General features: G+C 40.4%; 1 protein-coding gene across 1 annotated transcript in view; it reads left to right on the forward strand.

The window, feature by feature from the left end:
• The first annotated feature begins 531 nt into the window (after window positions 1–531).
• Window positions 532–17,881, forward strand: part of npr2 (natriuretic peptide receptor 2) — a 58,436-nt gene continuing 41,086 nt past the window's right edge. The window contains exons 1-5 of the mRNA XM_079656732.1: window positions 532–1,557; window positions 13,285–13,466; window positions 15,543–15,656; window positions 16,043–16,178; window positions 17,324–17,418. Coding sequence (XP_079512858.1) covers window positions 861–1,557; window positions 13,285–13,466; window positions 15,543–15,656; window positions 16,043–16,178; window positions 17,324–17,418 — 1,224 coding nt within the window. The 5' untranslated portion in view covers window positions 532–860. The remainder of the gene's footprint in view (window positions 1,558–13,284; window positions 13,467–15,542; window positions 15,657–16,042; window positions 16,179–17,323; window positions 17,419–17,881) is intronic.

The following is a 17,881-nucleotide window of genomic DNA, read 5'->3' on the forward strand; positions in this document are numbered from 1 at the left end:
CTTAATAATCCCCAAATTGCTCAACAGTTATTACCAATGGTTATTACGCACTGGTAACTGTAGCAGGTTTATACCTTATATATACACAGTCTATTATGGTCAAATGGCAGGCAGGGGGCGACTCACGTCCGTCTTTAAAGCTTTATTCATACACTGCAAAAAAAAGGCATCTCAAATATTTTTACATTTAATTATATCCGTCGCTCTTTGATTTATTGTCACATTTATCCCTAAACATGAACAACTTGCCACCATGTCAACACAGGAACCTCTTGTTTCCAAATCAATTTTATTTGTGAGTTTGTCTTAAGAAACACAGATGTCATTCAGGTGCTGCCTTTAAGATAATCAATCTTTCATTTGTTAATCAGCACAAATAGGTTATACACTGACTTTATCTCAATTCGTCTAAAGAAGCACATTAGGTCACATGTTTACCTGAGTAATACTTATTATAAACCCAATGGTCAGATGATTAATGGACTTTTCTTGCAGTGTGTGACGTGCGGGGGCCGAGCTGAGGGCTACTCTCGTTTAAGTTGCAGTCATCTGGATGGATGTTATCACTCTCTGTGAGCCTGTCAGTGGAGCACCGTGCTGCGCTGGAGAAGTCTCTTTTGGAAGTATACGGGAACTTCACTCACCGTGGATTTACGCAGCGCAGACGCATGGCACCGCCGGACTGGCACGACAGGATGATACCTTTACCGACTTTTAACGTTTGAAATAAAGAGAAACAGAGAGTGGGGAAAGACGGACCCTTATGGTGTGGTGTCAGGGTGCCACAGCCGGCCGTGTCTCCTCTCCAAACCGTGCGTACTTTCCTTTTGGGGGTTTGTTCCAAGCGGCTGGGACGCGACATGGGATGCAGAAGCGCGCGGGGATGCTGCCTGCTCCTCGCGCTGTCCTGCTGCCTGCTCCCGGGTTGCGGAGGTAACATCACGGTGGCGGTGATGCTCCCGGACAACCACGAGAAGTACCCGTGGGCTCTGCCGCGCGTACTCCCGGCCATCCACATGGCGAACGAGGACCTTCACGCCAAACACGGGCTACTTCTCGGCCGCCACATCAACATCCTGAACTACAGCACCGAGGACCCCATCGTGGGATCGTGCGCCGAGAGCAGGGCGCAGGTCGTGGCCGTGGACGCCAAGCTCTACATCCGCCCGGACGCCTTCTTTGGACCTGGGTGCGTGTACCCACTGGCCTCCGTGGGGCGTTTCGCGTCCCACTGGAAACTCCCGCTGATCACCGCAGGAGGACCGGCGTACGGCTTCGACAAGCGGGACGAGTACCGGACCATCGTGCGCAGCGGGCCGTCCACCACCAAGCTGGGGGACTTTGCCAACGTCCTGCACACGCACTTCAACTGGACGTCCCGCGCCGTGGTGATCTTCCACGACCTGCGGCATGACGACCGGCCGCACTACTTTCTGTCAGAGGGGATCTACCTGAACCTGAAGGAGGAGATGAACATCACGGTGGAGGCCCAGCCGTACGAGGACGACCTGAAGTACTACAAGGAGCATATTAGTTTCATGAAGGAGCGTGGGAGAAGTAAGTCCATGCTGAGGGAAAAGCGATTTAAAGTTGTGGCAAATTACGCATGACACACTGGTGGTTATACAAATGCGCATGCATATTGACATATGCGTCTATATCCCCTTAAAAACAATGTTATTGTTTTATTTTATCTATTTCCTAGGCTATCTTTTAGTTTCCTGCATGAGTGTGTGAGCTTATCTGGAGACAGTGCAGATCACCAGCTGGTTACTATAAAGATAATGTCAGCGGATGGAGGAGGAAATTCCCTCTAAATGGATGATCTGGGAAACTGTTTAGTAACATTTATCCAACGCCTTCAGGCAGATTTATATCTACTCTTTGTAGAAAAATGGCCTGAGTGCACCAGTCGACCTGTGCCTAGACCTGCGTGGGAGGAAAAATACTTGAAATCTGTCTGTTTTATTTAGTGCATTGACATGGCTTACAATGGGAGATTCCGCTCTACAGAGAAGTCGGAGGGTCTTTCCCAGCAGATACAAACAGGGGTAGGGAGGAATAGGTGCAGGGGAAAGCCTGTTTATTTCGGAGTTATTACAGAGGTATGTTTAGGCTGTGGGCAGTCTGCTGCTGCTGCTGCTGCTTTATTGCCTGCGGAAGACCACCACCTGCGCTCTTTACGGGAACAGAGAGGCGCATGGGTTTGTGATCATATGAGTGCGTGATATGGGTGCCCTCTCAGACTCAACACGCATTGTGTGTGAGGTTTACTTTACGCATTCTTGCAGCTGCCGGTATCCTGTAACGATTGAGAGCTCTAGCGAATAGTCGTCTAATCGATCATTCATTCAATCGATGGGCAAACACATTTTGTTAATCGGGTTCTATATTGAGATTGATTTCATGCAACAATGTCAGATTTCCTTATTTTCTCCATGTTATATCTTCATAAAATGAATACATTTTGGATTTGGAGTGAAAAAATAAGACATTTACATTTTAAATAGATTTCGGACTTTTAACAAACGTTGGCATTTTTCATTATTTTCTGACATGTTATAGTCAGAAGAACTGTTATTCTAGAAAATAATTCAGATGAATCGATGTCGTTGCAGCCATGATGAAAATCCAAAAGAAAGTGAATGCTTAACCATGTGCTGATAAAGGAAACATTTTTTAAATTATTTCTAGTTGAGATTGAAAAGTTTTCCGATACTAAATATGTCAGGATGAATTTAGGGGAAAGGTGTGTAAAAAGATGCAGATGACAGCTAGAATATTTATTTTTGATGGATTGATGCGGCCATAAAAAACACGTCAGTCTTGGGATTAAATATTATTTTCTGTGGAAACATCCAATAGCTTCAATGAGAAGCTGAAGTAAGATGATACAGAATGTCAGCAGTGTGGAATAACATGATTTCCAACCCTTAAAGCTTCTCGAGGAAGGGAACTACATAGAACACATTTAGAAATATTTTCAAAACTAATTTTGTGTTTAACAAATGAACATCACAGCTGTTTTGTTGATGAGGCGTAAATCACACAGCGGCTGTTAAATCACTCGTCGCCGTTCTCGCTTTAAGTTTAATTAACTGGAAACATTGTGAGGTTCACTTCATCAACACTGCTGTAGTGAAAACTTAATTGTGTGATTATTATGGCTGGTGTGTGAGCGCAGCTGCACATGTGTTGGTGTATGAGGAGAGAGAGAGAGTTCAGCTGAATAATTTACCCAGTGTTTCATTTCTAAAAATGTACCCATTTCTAGTTTTAACCAGTGCTTGAAATGGAATAAAAAAGGTGCCAGCACTCTAAATCAGCAACGGTTTCAAGTCCATTTATTTATACAGCCCAAAAACAAGTATTTGGCTCAAAGTCATATATATCCTATAATGCTGGTGGGTTTGTCTCTTTACTGTATATTTTAGAAAGGCTCACTGTACTTAAACAAAATGACTCAGGGTGCATCTGAGATTAGAGGGGGTGCAGTGATAAAGTGCTATTTTTACAAGTGGGGAGTGGACCTGGGGGGTCCGGGGGCATGCTCCCCCGGGAAGATATTTTTTAAATATTGAAGTTAAATGCATCGATCTGGTCCACTTGAGAGCAAAATGAAGAGATATATGGATACCTCTCAACATCCATAATGAAACAACTGTAAACAGATTGACTTTTTCTTTATGGATATAAAAGAAAGTAAAGCCTGACTCCTACTGGCGGCTGGTTAAATGACTCCTCGTCCCTGAGTACACTCACCATCTTTCAGCAGGAAAGGACAGAGGGAATCCTTGTCCGGCGACAACCGCTGTCTTTTCGCACTATTATTAAGCCACGCTAACATTTTCGAAATGCTAACGTTATGTGATGTGATCTAGGGGTTACGGCCCCTATACACGGCGGCGTGCTTCTGCCCATTCACTTTGAATGGGTGACGTCACGCCTCGCCGAACTGCATTGTGGGAGCAAAGCGTATGTGCACGCCGCCGTGTGTAGGGGCTGGCGTGCGTTGAAGCTTGGCGGTGGGCGTGTCTGAAGCTTGGGGAGTTAACGTGACCAACGCGACCAACAACCAATCACATGAATCTCATGTTATTATATAATTACATTGCATTCCATGCTGGCTAAATATACTGTCTATGCCTGCTAGCTGTCCATTCAAACGAAGTACACTGGATATAAACTCTCCAAACAGGCGAAAACCTACCAGTTTCACCCACTGTCTCTGCCACCTCCCTCCATGCCTGGCTCCTCGAGTTTGTATCCCAGTAGGTGAACAGGGACTGGTCATACAACACCGGGTGATTCCCTACCGCTACAATGATTTTGTCCTCCATTTTTTGGAACATGAGGAAATGACCTGCGGCATGGCTCTCCCAGCATACACGCGGTTTGATTGGCTAGCGCTTGTACTGGCAGATTTGCATAAATGGGATTTGATTGGCTGAGGCTTCCGTCGAAGCTTCAAAAGTAGAACAAGCGAAGCCTTTCTCCCACAATGCAGTTCGGCAAAGCGTGATGTCACCCCATTCAAAGTGAATGGGCAGAAGCGTTGAAGCGTCAATGCACGTGTGTAGGGGCCGTAACGGTACGTCCACACGGTTCTGTTGCGTGCTTCAACGGAGACGCTTCCCATTTACTTTGAATGGGGTGACGTCAAGCTTTGCCGAACTGCATTGTGGTTGCGTCGCTTTGCCTCCGTTGCTCGCTTCGAAAGTTGAGAAAAGTTCAACTTTTCAAGCGTCGACGGAAGCGCCAGCCAATCAAATCCTATGCCAGTAAGCGCTAGCCAATCAAACCGCGAGCTTGTGTGTCCGGGGCGGGAGATTAATGTGATTGGTTGTTGGTCCGCGCCAGACACACCCACCGGCAAGCTTCAACACGACGGAACCGTTTGGACGATACGTTAGCGTTAGGGACTTGATTATGAACCTGCCCAGGTGGCTGTGTGGAAGGCACTGATAAACAAAGCCTAAAGGGCCGTCAAAACAGGAAATACGTATGAGTTGTCCTGGAAACACCTATTTACATTTTGATTTTCTTTAGTTTGCAGAACATGTTTTCTCCTCTGGTTCAGATAGTTATCTTAAAAACACTTAGGGCAATGTGAATAGACTCACTGTGTAATGTTGTTGTGGTAAACCTCTAAGTAAAGGTGGAAAAATTGAACTAAACCCCAATAATGAAGGGTTCAGTTTGAGCAAATGTGCTTTCAAACCATTTCTTCTTTGAATTATTTTGTTCTGTAGACCAGCTATAGTTCATGGGTGTGTTTTGAAAATATGTATCTCCCTTTATTCCTGGGAGCGTTTGGAGGCAATCACATTTGGAAACAACTCAACATCTCAGAGCAAAGTTTGGTCTAAGCAGTAATTCTTGTGGTTTCTGGCGCTGTGAGACAAACAAGATTTTTAAACTGCTTAACCTGTTGTTACAGAAACGGCATCAACAAATAATGTAATAAACACAGAGTAAAGGTAATTAAAGGGTGGTGCCGCAGCAGCAAGGGGAAGAGGTGAAAGGTGCCAGGCGCCAAACACCCTCCGTTTACACCCCCACTCTTTCCCAAATGAATTATGGAGCTACCGCAGTGAGCTGGAGGTCACGGAAGCTAATGGTTTTGTCAGGGCTTGTCCCGGCTTGGCGTTGATCTCACTTCTCTCCCATCAGATAACCTCCGGGCTATCAGCGCTTTAAAGTCACCCCACGGTTGGGTTCAAACGGCGAGAGGCTGAGCAGGGATGGGAAAGGAAAACGGGGGCTTTTAAAGTGAAGCTACACATCGTTGAAGCTTTGACAGATGACAAAGTAATTGCTGAGTTTTACACCCCCTCCCATAGCCACCACCTCTAATTCCTCAAATTCCTCATTTTTGTACCTGGAAAAATGCACATGCGGGAAGCAACCAATGACACTTACTTACGTTTTTATGAATCTAACTTGAGTATTTTCCCTTATGTAATGCTTTTATGTTATTCCTCCTTAGAATTGTATTTGACTCCTTCTGACTGCTGGAAATTGTTTTCTGATTTTACATTTGATAAGCTACCAAACAATCTCCCGGGCCAGTGCGGCCACAAGTCAGAACAGGAATAGTAGTTTAACATAAGGGGGCTTATTGGCTGCTTGGGATCAGATTTGATCTTTATTCATCCGGCTTTAATTAAAAATCTCTTGTATCCTGTTGCTTTGTGACTGGTAGTCTGAACACAGTGTCTACAGCCCTGCTAGCGGCTCTGTGAGGGTGATCATGCTAATATCAGATTGCTAATAGCGTCAATGCTAACATGCTGATGTTTGGCAGGTGTTAGCGTTTACCATGTTCACCATCTAAGTTTAGGGTGTTATCATGCTAACATTGCTAAATTGAACAATAAATCAAACAAAAAACTTGATTATTTATATCGTTTTGGTTGGTTTGTGTGGTGATGAAGTGGTGATCCCCGACTTGTCATCCAGCGCCATCATAAGGTCAATATGTTCAAGCCATTACAAGTCCTTCTCTATTTACCTTGAACATCTGTTTGGGGATCCAGACTTAGGACATTTTGCACTTAAATGAGTGTAAATTTGGACTTTACAGTAAACAACAACTCTATCAATGTTGCATGGATGAGGAAGTATTGTTATTAGATTGAAAAAAAGTGTGAATTTGCCACTGACGGGGTACAAGCATAACGCATAGTGGATGGATGGTGGAGTCAACAGGGTTATTTAGGCAACATGATAGAATATGGCTGTTTTCTAAATGTCTACAACTCAGAAGGGCACGGTTTATGTGAAAGCCACAATCCATTTTAGACAGTGCTTTTCTTGCGCTGTAGAGAAGAGTGTTACCTTTCAGCTGAGTCGAAAATCATAGCAGGAATCTCAGATATATGGATTTTTTAAAACCAAAAGTATCTGTATTGCTCTCTGATCCTTTAGGTGAAGGTTTGGAGCCTGTTTGCTATCTCTGGTGCAGTGTGCGATAAAAGCAGCACTCAGAACACTGAATATATTCCATCTCCCATCACATTTTGACACTCTCACCTTAATGCTTTTTAGTCCATTATTAGCAAAAAGAAGTGGAAGGAAATATCAGGCCGTGTTATGATTTTTCATTTTGTTTTTTCAAGTAAATTTGCCAGTTTGTAGGGAGCAGTCAGTGATGAAAAGAGTGTCCTCTGTGTAATTACAGAAGCTAAGGGTTAGAGTTTAAGGTGTTGTGTCACAGATCAACCTTTTGCCAACAAACACAGAGGCAGAGCATTATGTTGTGTAGTTTACAACAGAGCCGTAAAAGCCCCCCAGACAGACACAAGCATAAAGCAACAAAGAGCTGGAGGATAATCGTCTTTGAAAAGGATTCTGCTCGAAGACAAACATGACACAGTGTCGTGTTAGAAAGTCAAACACATTCCAGCTGTGACAAAAACACGTTGAGTGAAGTAATTGGTTTGCTTTCTGTTTGTGCAGTTGCCTGTTGTTATCTATGAAGCTTTCCAAAACAGTGAAATGTCACAATTTGCAAACCACACTAACACTTAATCTAGATATTTCTGAGTGTTCATCTCTTAACTCTTAACCCTCCTGTGGTCTTCGGGTCAAATCTGACCGATTTACTGCTTTCATCAATTATAACTTTTTTGTTTTACATTCGATTGCATTAAGGCTTCATGATATCCTTCACAGTAGACATTTGAACATATGCAATTGCTTATCACCACTTTCATTGACTTTTGGAATATTTAGTCAATTTTGTAACACCCATGGTGTTCCCGGTCCCATAAAGAAAAGGAATTAGTAACCATACGGATCAGATACAACACACACACACACACACACACACACACACACACACACACACACACACACACACACACACACACACACACACACACACACACACACACACACACACACACACACACACACACACACACACACACACACACACACACACACACACACACACACACACACACACACACACACACACACACATACTCTAGTTGTGGCCCCTATGTGCCCAATCCCCCATGTGAATCACACCTGGCACACACAAACACACACACAAACACACACACAAACACAGAACAATTTGATACATTTCCCGCTCTTATGTGCCCCTCCCCCCACATGGATCACACCTGGCACATGCAATACATGTTCAGTGTCTGTTCTTTGTATATTTACTGGAGTTTTTCATGTATACCAGTAGTCTAATACAATATTTATAGTTTGAAAGGGTGTTAAATGAAATTTGGTGATGATTAATGGTTTTTGTGTTAATGTAATAACAGTTAAAACAGGACCGCTCAAATTTGACCGTGAACACCAAAATAAGGGGGGAAACGAAGACAATAGGAGGGTTAAAAGGACAATCTGGCAATTCCAAGTCCAATTAGCTTATTTTTAAAACTTGATAATGAAGTGTTAGACGGCGGTTTTACAACTAAACAGATAGCAAACTCTGAAAACGACTTTTGGCTGGGATTGTTGGAAGGCTTTTAAAATGGATGAATCTGGATCATCTTTTAAGGAGAAAAATGTTTCCATGTTTCCCCCCAAAATCGTCTGGCTGCTCCGTCGTTACTCCCTTTGATTTACAGAGGTCTGTGATGGAACCGATGTCTAGTACTGCTAACAAATTAGCTTCTGTCAGATAATTATCCAGTGAATGTTACTCTGAAGTAACAGGGGTGTTATCATAAAAATACCAAATCTTACAAAATGTCACTTGAAGACTTTTATACCTCCAGAGCAGTAAACATCAAACTTTAAATATGATCAAACATGCTGCTGCACCTTGTCCTGTGACACACTAATACATCTAAAGGTAATCAGAGTCCTATGTAGGAGTGTTGGACTCCGAAAAGGAAGCAATAACAGAAAGTACAATTAATCCATCACTAAATAGAATCAAAAATGGAAAGTTTGATACAACCACATGGAAATATATTAGCAACAGCCAGCAACAAGTATTCCCTTTAGACTTAGTTGTAATATTTCTTTCCACACTTCAGACATTATCTTTAGAAAAGGAAGTGTGGAACGCTGACAAAACATCGCTCTTAACGTCATACGTCATACACTTTCATGAATAATCTTTGACTATTTGGATCATTCTTTGCCTCATCCCATTGTTCCTTTTTGCAAAGTCCTGGAGAATCATTATCTTGAAGCATGGCAGACTGTTGTTGTCCAGGAGAAAGAACTAAGAGAGCTCTCACATCGTCATATTGATGGGTTTTTCTGTTTGTGTTTTAATAACAGAAAATGTTTTTAAAATGTTCTTTGCATTCAACAGCCAAATTCGCATTGCAACAACAAAATCACAGGTTGTAAAGTCCAGTAGTTAATGCGGAAAAGTATGTTGGTCAACCGTAGACATCTGTCAACACGTTTTTGATATATCTTGCCCAATAAGACAAAAAAACAACAGTTGCCTCCTAAGTGGAGGTACAAATGAAACACGGTTATATACTATTCTTCAATATTGGACTTCATAACAAGCTTGCAGTGTAGCGGATCAGCACTGATTATCATACTGGAGTCTGTGAGGTGGAACAAGTTGTACCAAACAATTTAATGTACTTTTGTATGGAGTGAAGCCGCGGCAGGTCCATATATTGCCGACTGCTACAACATAGGAGGACATTTTCCCCGGCTGTGCAGCACATTTATTTTGGAGGCGCTCCAGGAGAGAGCAGGACTCCTTGGCACGGAGAACCTTGTTGGACGGGATGAGGGTTGGGGTCTAAGCAGCAGCCGACTTTGGTCTCACACATGAGGAAATGTCTGCTAACTGGGAGGACTGCCTGGGAGCTGGCAGCAGCCGCTCTGACATACACTGTGAGTGGAAATAATGCCATGTTTTTTGTATTCATGACTCAACAGCAGGAAGGTGTAGGTGGCAGGGTGGAAGGAATGGGCAGAGACACTGAGCTTGTAACCGAAGTCTCGATTCCTGCCCAGTGTCCTTGAACAAGTCTAATTGAGGTGAAAGCTAAACTGTGTGTTCCTGTTTGAATAGGCATTATGTTCTGAAATCCAATGCTTTTTTCGATGCCAACCAAAATGTGCCAATAGTTTTTCTTAGCCTATTAAAGGTGGGGTATGTAATTTATTTCAGAAACACTTTTTGTTATATTCCATGGAATGCTCTTAACATCCCGATAGCAATGAATACATTAAATGCTTTGACAATAAATATATAAAAAAATGTCATCTGTGGAAGCCGTAGCGCTGTAAAAACCACGACCAATCATCTGAGCCGGCCCGGCTAAAATAGCTGGATGGCCTACCTGCCTGTCAGCCTTCTATCTGTGCACAAACTTAACTCGTGCCCTCATTGGTCATGTGCACGTTCGTGTGTGTTGGAGGAGGGGCTCTGGAAGGAAGTGGCAGATTTTTTCCGGTTGTGTATTTTCAAATTCTAGCGCACTCGAGCTGGTTTCTCCAAAATGACCTACCCCACCTTTAACCAAAAGGTATGGAACGTTGTCTAAGAAAAAGTTGGCAATGGCCTTGTTCAGCTCTGTGTTTAAACTTAACATTTGTGAACTTGGGATTCTCTTCCTAGTGTTGTTGAAACTTTGGTTTTGGAAATAGTACCAATAGTTTCACGGGAACTTGAGCAGTAGGCAGAACACAAAACTCTGTGTTGCACAACATACGAGAATCTGACAATGACTAAGAGAAAACTTAAGTAGAAGCTGAACAAATGGGGGAATAAAGTGCAGGTATACATGAGACCAAGTAGCTGCAGGGTTAATGGGGCACCGTTGGAACTAGGCCAGGACGAACAATCAAAACAGTTGGGGATGAAAAAGACAGGAAGTTAACACAGATATGACAGATTGAGAAAACTTCTAAATAAAAACAAGGAACAGATTACCTTGAAAATAGGATCATGACAAGTAGTACTGATCTGACGAGACCACCGTACGTATCACTTATGCATCTCGGGTTCATATGTAACTTCAATTTTAACGTAACAAACGTACATATTTAACCCCAACCACAATATTTTCCAAAACAGAGTAGCTTTGTTTGAATTGGCAACGTTAGCCACGTGTTTAAACAGTAAACTTTAAAGTGTTGACATTCAATATTTTGTTGATCAATCCGTCCATGACTTTCTCCTCCTCCTGCTGAAGGGCTTTGGCAATTTAAAGTAAACATGTGTTGGTTTTGGGCAAATGATGAAAGGTCTGATGCCATTGCTTTTCTTGGTAGGATAGCTTCTTTTGAATCCCTTTCCTTGGTTCCTTTGGATATTGCCACTTTGAGAAGTCCTCTGATCCAACATCACGATTTGTGGCTTATTTTGTGGGAAAACATTTTCTGGCAAACCCTGGCATCTGTTTAAATCCAACATTTGCAGCACTCGAAAAGTACATAGAGCAAAAGAGCAAAGTTTGAGGACTTCCAGAACTGTCTAAAACTTGTTTTTGTGAAAGCAGCAATCATTTCGACAGAATCAAAGGTCACCTGAGGCAAAAAAATGTGGATTGAAATGTCTGGCTGAATATTTAATATCTCGATCCAAGTGTATTATCCACTATATGTGTAACACTGTTGATTTCAAGATGTGTAACTACTAGGAAAGGTGAAAAATGTCTTTGGGCTCTGGTTTTAACAGATACTATTGGTCAGTTAGAGGGGTTGCAGAAATGATCTGGCACACATTGCTCCAGGGGACCTTTGAGCAGATGGTGAGCTGGCCCGGCACACGGCCTTACATCTGGCATTTATTCATGTATGCTTACCGCTTGTTGTGAGTGTAAATAATCAAATATGGCTTACTGCTGAAACGAGAAATAAACAGGTGTTCAAACAAATTCAGATGTGGACACAAATTCAGAACAGTGTGTCAAGTCCTGTGGTGTAAATGTGGCCTGTGACTTTGCATGTGTCCAACAACGGTCAACTCTCTATTTTGTTAAGCAATTTTTGTCTATTGTCGACACCTGAAAGTTTTGTTGACCTAAATAAAGTATTTTTACCATTGTTATATCCTTATTTCAGCCTGTTTGAATGATTATCTTCAGTATAACTTTCAGAGAGTAGTAGTGGGGTAAGAAAATATTGATGCATTGAGTATTGCAATATTAAATTCTTAAATTAAAAGATTCCTTCTGTAACCAACAGATTCTGCAGAAAGCAGAGCGCATTCTGAACTCTCACGGTCATGTACTTTCACATGAATTTCGTCTGTTGCCATCAAGGCGTAGATATGCTCTACCTGATCAAAGGACTAATCGCTTTTCAAAATCATTCATCCCTTCTGCACTCAAACTTTTAAATTCTTGAAAGGCTTTTAACTTGATTATTTATTTATTTATTTATTATTGTGATGCTATGAACTATTTATAGTGTAAATTGGAATTATCCACATCTGTGCTCACGGGTGTATCTGTGTGTCATAACCAATTGCCCCTTGCGGGATTAATAAAGTTGTTGATTGATTGATTATGATTTCTGGTAGTAATTCCCGAAAACATTGCAATTATTTGGGGCAGGAGGTGGATCAGATTCTCAAAAGCAGTGGATATTCCATTCCTCATATTATACTTAATGTATAATATCCTGCTTTATATTTTGTTACTGTAAGTTTGTAATTCAACATGTATATTTTCGGCTTTTTTAATGCTATTTTATTTCTATTGAGATGTTTACATTTTATTTCTAGTCTTTTAATTTGTAATGTACAATGCCATGTCTTTTTATGCTGCTGCAACACAAACATTTCCCAAATAGGGATCAATAAAGTACTTCTTATCTTATCTTATGCAATCCATATACAATGACAGTTTTGCTCAAATTTGATTTAAAAATAAAATCCCAATATGTCGCCTTGCTTACATCGTTTGAAAATCGAAATTGAATCCAACAATTCTTAAATATGTTTAATGAAAAGCAACCTTTTGAAGAAGTCAGTGCTTAAGATGAACATAATTGTTTTGTTTACTTTACTTATATTTCTGTTGTGTGTTTACTTAACACAAAGGAGTTTCTAAGTTGTAGTGTTTACTTGTGATTATTTTATCTTGGGTTGCATAATGGTTTATAATTAAAGATTGACATTGAATCATTTATTTCTCTTATTGTCCCTGCGTTGCCTTTCTTGTTTTACTTATGTTTCTCAAAATTCAACCCTTTATCATTTACGGAACATATTTGTGAATTTACAAGAATCGTTTTTTTGTGTGAAAATGGAAAAGAGGCCTAACGTTTAATCTTTGGCTCAATACAAATACTAATAAATGTTTTTTCTTTTTCTTTTCTCTACAGTTGTCTACATCTGCGGGCCCCTGGAGACTTTCCTCAGCATCATGAAACTGTTTCAGAGCGAGATCCAGGACCCAGAAAACTACGCTATTTTCTATCTGGACGTGTTTGCGGAGAGCTTGGCCGAAGGGAAACCGTGGCAGAACTCCGACCCTGACTGGGCCGATCCCATCAAGGTCTTCAAGGTGAAACACACACAGAACACACACAGACACACACAGTGTTTGGCAACAAGCATGCATATGTTAAAGTGATACATTGAGACAGTGTTCGCATTCTTTCTAGACTTACTGTCAGACTTTCACCCGCTTTGTAATTGGAGGCAGGAAATAATAGAAGACCGAAACCACCATTTGGCATGAGAAATTGATGTCCCTGACGATGCATATTTTATTCCTGCTTCTGCTCATTTTCTCTCTAAATCCCATAATCTCTATCGGGCTTTACTTACTGAATAACTCCTTAAATCTAAATTAGAATACTTTCAAAATCAATTTCCTTTAATTAAATATCACTTTTTCCACAAAGTTTCTTCATATCTATGGGAAGCTTTTATGGTAATCACATGATGTCTCTCAAAGGACAAGGAGCCCTCAATCCTTTCGACCACATTAAGGCTTGACATTACATTAATAAATGGAGGGGATGTGTTTCATCGGACATTATTCAACCCTTTTTAAATGAGTGCATGAAGAGAGTGGGCGCACACGTGTTGCTTCCAATCTATCTCCTTGAATGTCAAACATGCCTTTACTTAATTCTTTAATTCAGGGTTTGATGGAGAGTGGCTTCGTGAATATAAATCTCAGGCATGGTGAACATTTCTGTCATAATGGTCTGACTAAAAGGCTTAAAACAAGTGAAACATGAACATAAGAATGAAATGGAAATGTATGTATTTCTTTGCTTTCCGTTTTATAGTAATTAGATGTTCTCAAACCCTCTTAGTCTTAACATTTGTAGGCTACAATTTTTTCTAATATGTTATAGACATAAAGCATTGCAATATTTACATTTTAAATGCAAATGACTGATTCTTAACTTCCTTCAAAGGAAGTGAAAACAATGATTGGGAACGGACACTTTTACTGAAGTACAGTATTATCTGAAAAAAAATGATGTCACATGTGCTGATCATGCAAGGCGTTAATTTGTCTGCAAGCTATACCACGGCTCATTATAGCAGTGCTTTAATTGTATGTGGATGTTTGTGGTGGGGATCCAATAAATGTTCTTACATGAAAAACGATTTATAGTTCTTCCAGTTGAGAGCGACGCTTAATCATTTTCTAAAAAGGCCTAAAACAAATATTTTTTGTATGATAGCAGCACATATATCAACAGTTTCAAAGGTCATTCGAACAAATGTTTGGACTCAAATGTCTGGCAGAATAATGTACTTCTCCATCCAAAACTTCTACTCATATGGTGATACAGCGATTTGTTCCCATCAAAGGCTGACATGTTGTTAACCTTTGCTGATCACATTACAAAGCACTGGTAGTTATATGGTCATTGACTACACGATGTCTTGGTTGTTGATTTTAGCTTTGGTTAGACAGTTAGCATGCTTATATCTGTATTAGCATTGACCCTCAAACAGAAACAATTAAATGCATTACTAACTGTCTTGCATATGACTGGACTAGGATGTTACTGTATAATGTCAGTCATGTTTTATGACTTTTCATTTCATTTTATGGTCACAATTATTTCTAGAAGTTCAATTTACAGCTTTAGGGGAAAGGAAACTGCAAACATCCATTTTGAGGATTTCACAACGGCTAACTTAACTTCACATAATCTTAGCTGACTTTTACTTATCTTGTAAAAATGTAGCTTTTTTTTTACAGAGCACGTGTTTTCATTCACTATCTCTCTGTTTCTGATAACAGATGAAGAGATATGACAAAGTTTGGGGTGGGGGGACGAAACGTAGCAGAGCAGGAATGACTGCTAGCTTTGTTTTGACCGTTAGCTCAACAACCGTTAGCTTGAAGGCTTTTTAGCTACTTATTCAGTTAACAGATTGTAACACCAACCACAAACAACTAAAAGGTGTCACAAACAATGCCTTAAGTGTATAGATCAAGATTTGCCGTAGGCCTTTTGTATTTTGCCGATTTTTATCATTTTTGACAGCTAAAAACAACATGATAATAACATGATTTTACAGTTTTTGAGTTTTACTGTTCGAGAATTTATCCCATGACATGTTGAAGTTCTTTTGAAATGTTTTTACCTCTGTGTGTCTCCTCCAGTCTGTTTTCGTCATTACGTACCGGCCTCCTGATAATCCAGAGTACAAAGACTTCCAGAGGAAACTCCATGCCAGAGCTCAGAGGGATTTCGGAGTGCACTTGGAACCATCATTGGTAAATAACAGCCTATGAAAACAGTATGCGTTCTCAGCAGCATCAGAACCTCTTTAATCTTTTATTAGATGTGCAAAAAAAATCCCCACTGTGCTGTGTAATTGGGAGCAGTAATGATGTTGACACATTAACGTTAGCAAATAACACTTTTGCTTTTATTACTGCTTTGATCTCAACTTTTAAGTAGGGGAGCTTCACAAAAGTACATTAGAAGGAATACATTGTTTTGTGTACTTTTACGTGATCATCTTTTTATACAAGCAGCTCTTTGAATGTTGGCTGAAGGATAGGCAATTCCTCCATTTAAAGTGTAATTTTGTATTCCATCATTAGGTCTTAAATCATTGTTGCTGCTGGTAATCATAATGATGTTTCCCTGTTTGCAGAAGGACTACATCGCCGGCAGCTTTTATGATGGATTTGTTCTTTACGCGATGGCCTTGGAGGAAACGCTGGCAGACGGCGGAGCGCAGAATGATGGGATCAACATTACGATGAGGACGCAGAACCGCAGATTCTGGGGTGAGCAAATGTTGTGTAACATGTTATATTTTGACAAACTTCAACTTATTATTGTATTATGTGTTACGGTTGTCTGTCCCATTCTCGATATCTCAGGAACATGACGAGGGATATCTTTAGATTCGGGACAAACATTTCTACTTATAATAATAATAATAAATAAAGCTAAGCTCAAATTGCTTTACAAAATAACACATCACAAGTTAAAAACATCAAGAAATTCCCCTAAGATTATTTGTTAGGAACTTTAAAAAGGTACATGCAGCGAAATATAACATTTTATCAGGTTAATAGACACAAGGAGGTAACATGTATGATAATACAAATATTATCATACAGCTTGAGGATTGTTTTGATCATCATCATGATGGGAAATAAACCAAGAATATACAGTCGATGTTGAGAAATAATAAAGATGGAAAATAACTTTCAAATATCTAATACCAGCTGAAAAAGTATATTTCTTCATCTTAGAAATCACAGCCCATCTTATTGTTAAGCTTTACTTGATTGATCAGCAGTATAAAACTATAAAGGGATAATGCTGGAATTCATGCTTCTTCTGTAGATGGATAAAGCTCAATAAGAAACCGTGGTGTAATAAAAATGAAAATAAATCAATGTTATGAGTCAAACTGATGCTCTGTGGATGGGGTTTTGTACAGTTTTAAGCCCACATTGGAAGTTAGCATTGCCCTGGCTCCTTCAGCTGTTTCGTTCATCAAGATAATCTTCAAATGAACACCACTTGTATGCATTTTGAAGCAATAAGGCAGTAGTAAAAAGCCATAAATTAGCTAGACCACTAGCACATAACTTCTTGTCCCTACCACAAAGCTATAACGACGACTAACATCATTTATTCATCCACTTCCTTTAGCTGCTTCCTTTTCAATGAAATCTAAAAGCTTCCAATTTACGACGATGTATATTAACGACTTAATTTATGTCGTAAAACAAACTTTAAAATCTCCACATTAATTATTTCACGCATTAAAACCAATTGACTTCAAGGCCATAGAACTAGAAGTCCAAAAATCCTGACTCATATTTGTTTGTTTTTTGGCTTGCAGAGTCAATACAAGAATATCAGTTTGTATTAGAACCATATAAGTCTCACACCCGTAATGTTTATGTGTTTTTAGGAGTGACGGGACTTGTTACCACAGACCAAAAAAATGCCAGGGATATAGACGTCAACCTGTGGGCGATGACCAATCAGGAGACGGGAGAGTACGGGGTAAGTTGAGCTTTCACGGTTATTGTTCGATAATATGATCTGTGTTTAATGTGTCTGACAGATTTTAATATATGGGATAGTAGACGCTGAATTTTGGAGGTTGACTATCCTTGCAAAACTTTTTGTCAACTATCCCATAAAGGAACTCTTTAAAGGTCTCCTATTTTACTGTTTTCCTCATTATATTATAGGTCTCAGATATATACAAAAACATGTCTCTGAAGTGTTTGGCTCCAAACACCAAACAGATCATTCCAGCATCCCATAATCCCCTCTGTTTCAGCCCTGTTTCAAAAGTGCTGACTCTCTGTCTGTTACTTTAGATGAAAATAAGGAGCCCCTCCCCAGGCCCCTCTGAGAGACATTTGGTTAGAAAGAACACAATGGTGCTCTAGGAGGAGATTCAGGTGATAAACTTGGGGGGTACCTTGGTTGCTGATTGGCTAATGGTTACACAAGCCAA

The sequence above is a fragment of the Notothenia rossii genome, assembly GCF_949606895.1.
Source record: "Notothenia rossii genome assembly, chromosome: 11".
Lineage (NCBI taxonomy): Eukaryota > Metazoa > Chordata > Actinopteri > Perciformes > Nototheniidae > Notothenia > Notothenia rossii.